At 54.7% G+C, this 4532-nt stretch overlaps 1 protein-coding gene across 1 annotated transcript; it reads left to right on the top strand.

The window, feature by feature from the left end:
• Positions 1 to 498: 498 nt before the first annotated feature.
• On the top strand, positions 499 to 3028 carry LOC125541333 (probable leucine-rich repeat receptor-like protein kinase At1g68400). Its single transcript, XM_048704776.1, has 2 exons — positions 499 to 2321; positions 2419 to 3028. Exons 1-2 carry the CDS (start codon positions 1046 to 1048, stop codon positions 2946 to 2948), a joined length of 1806 nt encoding a protein of 601 aa, XP_048560733.1. The 5' UTR covers positions 499 to 1045; the 3' UTR covers positions 2949 to 3028.
• The last annotated feature ends 1504 nt before the right edge of the window (positions 3029 to 4532 follow it).

The following is a 4532-nucleotide window of genomic DNA, read 5'->3' as shown; positions in this document are numbered from 1 at the left end:
GGATGTGGGGAACGACCAAGGAAGGGGGGGCGACGCTGAAGAAGGCTCGTGTTTTGAGGGATACCCAGGACATGGTGGACCAGCGGAAGAGCCGACTTGGGGAGGTCAGACCGGTGAGGTGGCGTGGGGAGAAAGAACCCGAAGTGGCAGCCCTTGGGTTTCTATCCAACGGTCGTCGCTGAACTGATGCTTGTTGTGTCATAGTGACTGCGTCAATGCTGGGCTGCCTTCGGAGTAATGCTAGACTTACGTAAGATTACTTACAACTTTTTATCCTCAAAAAAAAACTTACAAGTTTTACGTAAAAGGAAACGTGAAGAGCTGCGATTGGAGAGATAGGGGGAGGAAGGGGCTCACCCCGTAAAAATCAGGAGGAGGTTTAGTTAGGAAGTTCAGGTAAGTTTTTTTGCGAGATTTTTTAGGTAAGTTTTGAGAGATGATTATCGCTGCCCTGGTTAGTGCGCACTACTGACCTGCGTTAAGTGGAAATTTTGTGGGCCCAGCTCTCACGACCAAAACAGAAAAAGTCGAACAGACGACACACGAAGGAATCTTGACTATTGGCTACTGTGGCACCTGAAGCCACCAGCAAGATTCCCACGCACCACACTGCACCGCGCCATGGAACCAAGAGCCCCTCTCCCTCACTTTTCGATCATCTCAACAAAGCGGAGCATGCATGTACGCGCACGGCGACCATGTCCATGGCGGCTCACGGGACGCACCGAGCCACGCATCGGCCTCCTCCCCGGAAACGTCCAAATTCCTTCTGCCCGAGGGAGAGAGAAAAAGGCGCCTTGTTTGCTTTCTCTTCGCCTCATCTGCTTGTTGCCCTCCCCCTGTCCTCCTCGAGGACCGCCATGCTGCGCTACTCCCTAGCTTTCCTTTTTGGAGCTCTGCTTGTCGCCTCCCCACGCTTCTACAGTTGAGATCTCTCCACAATTGAGATTTTTCAAAAATCCCCGCTCTCCCCGCGCAGCATTTGCCTCCTCTTTCTGCTATAAAACTCGTCCAATCTTCATCAGTCGAGAGGGCATCCACCAAAATGCCTCGTTTCCGTCACTGCTTATCCATGTCCCCCCTCGTGATCCTCCTCTTCCATCTTGCAACATGGCCTGTGCACGGTGAGGTCGCCAATGGCGGCCACCGCGACCTCCCTTTCCTCCTCTCATTCAAGGCCTACAACCCCAACAATGTCACGGTCCTGAAGACCTGGGTCGGCCCCGACCCATGCTCCGGCGCGTGGCTCGGGGTCCGGTGCTCCAGGGGGAGGGTGGCGGGCGTCTTCTTGGACGACGCATCGCTGGTGGGCAGCGTGGCTCCCCTCCTCGGGCTCACCCAGATCAGGGTGCTCGCCGTCAGGAGGAACTCCCTGTCCGGCCCTCTCCCTCCATTGGACAACTCCACGAGCCCAAGGTTGAGGCACCTGCTCGTCTCCCACAACAACCTCAGCGGAGGCCTCAACCTTTCGCTGCCTTCCCTGGTCACTCTGCGAGCAGAGCACAACGGATTCCATGGCGGCTTGCAGGCTCTGCGCCTGCCGATGGTCAGAAGGTTCAACGTGTCGAGTAACGAGCTCGTCGGAGAGATCCCCAGCTCCCTGTCGGGATTCCCGAGCTCGTCTTTCGGCAGCAATGTCGATCTCTGTAGCAAGCCTCTTCCGAGGTGTATGCATGCTTACAATGCAGTGGAAGATAGCGCCTCAAATGCTACCACTGGTGTCGCTCAGTCTCCTACTGCAGCAACAAATACATCGAGTGGCAGTCCGAGCTCTTCCAGTAATGGAAGATTCAGTCAGCTTGGCATGACCGCACTCGTGGCCACTGGCATTGGCAATGCAGTGCTGATAGCGATCTCGCTGGCCATCTCTGTGGCCATGTTCATCTACATGAGAAGAAAGCTGAGGCCCTCTAACGACGATCCCAAATCCAGTGCGTCTCTTTGCTTCGAGGAGGAAGACAAGATCAGGAGTGGTGAAGAGAAGTGCCAGAAGAGCGGCGCCCTGGTCTGCTTCGACGGCGGCGAGGAGCTGAGGCTGGAGAGCCTGCTCAAGGCCTCGGCGGAGGTGCTCGGCAAGGGCGTGTCCGGGAGCACGTACAAGGCCGTCCTCGAGGACGGCATCGTGGCGGCCGTGAAGCGGCTCAGCGCCCTGCAGTTCCCCGGCCGGAGCAAGGCCTTCGACCGCCACATGCGGCTCGTCGGCAGGCTCCGGCACCGCCACGTCGTCAGCCTCAGGGGCTACTGCAACTCCAACGGCGAGCGGCTGCTCGTCTACGACTACCTCCCCAACGGGAGCCTCCAGTCCCTTCTGCAAGGCAACGGTATGTGCGCTCAAAAAATGGCAAATCAGCCGTGAATTTTCAATGGCGCTGTACATCTCCATTGATGCAAGAAGTGCTTGCTGACGGGCTGTTACAGGTGGAGGCGGCAGAACGAGGAGCCTGGACTGGGCGACGAAGAAGGGCATCCTGTTCGGTGCGGCGCAGGGCCTCAACTACATCCACACGTTCCCGGCGCGGCCGGCGCTGGTGCACGGGAACGTGAAGCCGTCCAACATCCTCCTCGACGAGCGCGGCGCCGCGTGCGTCTCCGAGTGCGGGCTCATGCGCTACGCCGCCAGCGTCCCGCAGTCCGGCCCGCAGCCGCCCGAGCTGTTCCTGGACCGGGCGTCGGCGGCGGTGTCGGGCCGCGGCGGATGGCGCGGGTACGCGGCGCCGGAGCTGACGGCGCCGGGCGCGAGGGCGACGCAGGAGTCGGACGTGTACAGCTTCGGGATGGTGCTCCTGGCGGTGGTGACCGCCAAGGGCGCCGCGGACGGCGGCGAGGACGAGGGAGAAGGGGAGGAGACGATGGGGATGGTGAAGATCGGCGTGCTGTGCACCGCCGAGGCGCCGGAGGAGAGGCCCAGGATGGCGCAGGTGCTCACCATGATGAGCGAGTTCATGTAGTGTTTTGCTGGTGTAGTGTCACGGAATTTCTTCGAGCTTTGCAGAAGTAGCCTGTAGGCAAGAAAGGGTATTGCTTTCAAGAACTGGATACAACAATCCAACAACAACAACAACAACAATGACAACAATAAAGCTTTTAGTCCCAAACAAGTTGGAGTAGACTAGAGATGAAACCCATAAAATCTCGCAACCAACTCATGGGTCTGGCACATGAATAACAAACTTCCACGCACCCCTCTCCATAACTAGCTCTTTAGTGATACTCCAATCCTTCAGATCTCTCTTAACAGACTCCTCCCATATCAAATTCGGTTTACCCCGCCCTCTCTTGACATTCTTCGCACGCTTTAGCCGTCCGCTATGCACTGAAGCTTCTGGAGGCCTACGCTGAATATGCCCAAACCATCTCAGACGATGTTGGACAAGTTTCTCCTCAATTGGTGCTACTCCAACTCTATCTCGTATATCATCATTCCGGATTTGATCCTTCCTCGTGTGGCCACACATCCATCTCAACATACGCATCTCCGCCACACCTAACTGTTGAACATGTCGCCTTTTAGTCGGCCAACACTCCGCGCCATACAACAGTGCGGGTCGAACCGCCGTCCTGTAGAACTTGCCTTTTAGCTTTTGTGGCACTCTCTTGTCACAGAGAATGCCAGAAGCTTGGCGCCACTTCATCCATCCGGTTTTAATTCGATGGTTCACATCTTCATCAATACCCCCATCCTCCTGCAACATTGACCCCAAATACCGACAGGTGTCCTTCCGAGGTACCACCTAGCCATCAAGGCTAACCTCCTCCTCCTCACACCTAGTAGTACTGAAACCGTACATCATGTACTCGGTTTTAGTTCTACTAAGCCTAAACCCTTTCGATTCCAAAGTTTGTCTCCATAACTCTAACTTCCTATTTACCCCCGTCCGACTATCGTCAACTAGCACCACATCATCTGCAAAGAGCATACACCATGGGATATCTCCTTGTATATCCCTTGTGACCTCATCCATCACCAATGCAAAAAAGATAAGGGCTCAAAGCTGACCCCTGATGCAGTCCTATCTTAATCGGGAAGTCATCGGTGTCGACATCACTTGTTCGAACACTTATCACAACATTATCGTACATGTCCTTGATGAGGGTAATGTACTTTGCTGGGACTTTGTGTTCCTCCAAGGCCCACCACATGACATTCCGCGGTATCTTATCATAGGCCTTCTCCAAGTTAATGAACACCATATGCAAGTCCTTCTTTTGCTCCTTATATCTCTCCATAAGTTGTCGTACCAAGAAAATGGCTTCCATGGTCAACCTCCCAGGCATGAAACCAAACTGATTTTTGGTCACGCTTGTCATTCTTCTTAAGCGGTGCTCAATGACTCTCTCCCATAGCTTCATTGTATGGCTCATCAGCTTAATTCCACGGTAATTAGTATAACTTTGAACATCCCCTTGTTCTTGAAGATTGGTACTAATATACTCCGTCTCCATTCTTCTGGCATCTTGTTTGCCCGAAAAATGAGGTTGAAAAGTTTGGTTAGCCATACTATTGCTATGTCCCTGAGACCTTTCCACACCTC

The sequence above is a fragment of the Triticum urartu genome, chromosome 2 (assembly GCF_003073215.2).
Source record: "Triticum urartu cultivar G1812 chromosome 2, Tu2.1, whole genome shotgun sequence".
NCBI lineage: Eukaryota > Viridiplantae > Streptophyta > Magnoliopsida > Poales > Poaceae > Triticum > Triticum urartu.
Note: the sequence above shows the minus strand (reverse complement) of the source record. Positions and strands in the feature narration are given on the sequence as shown.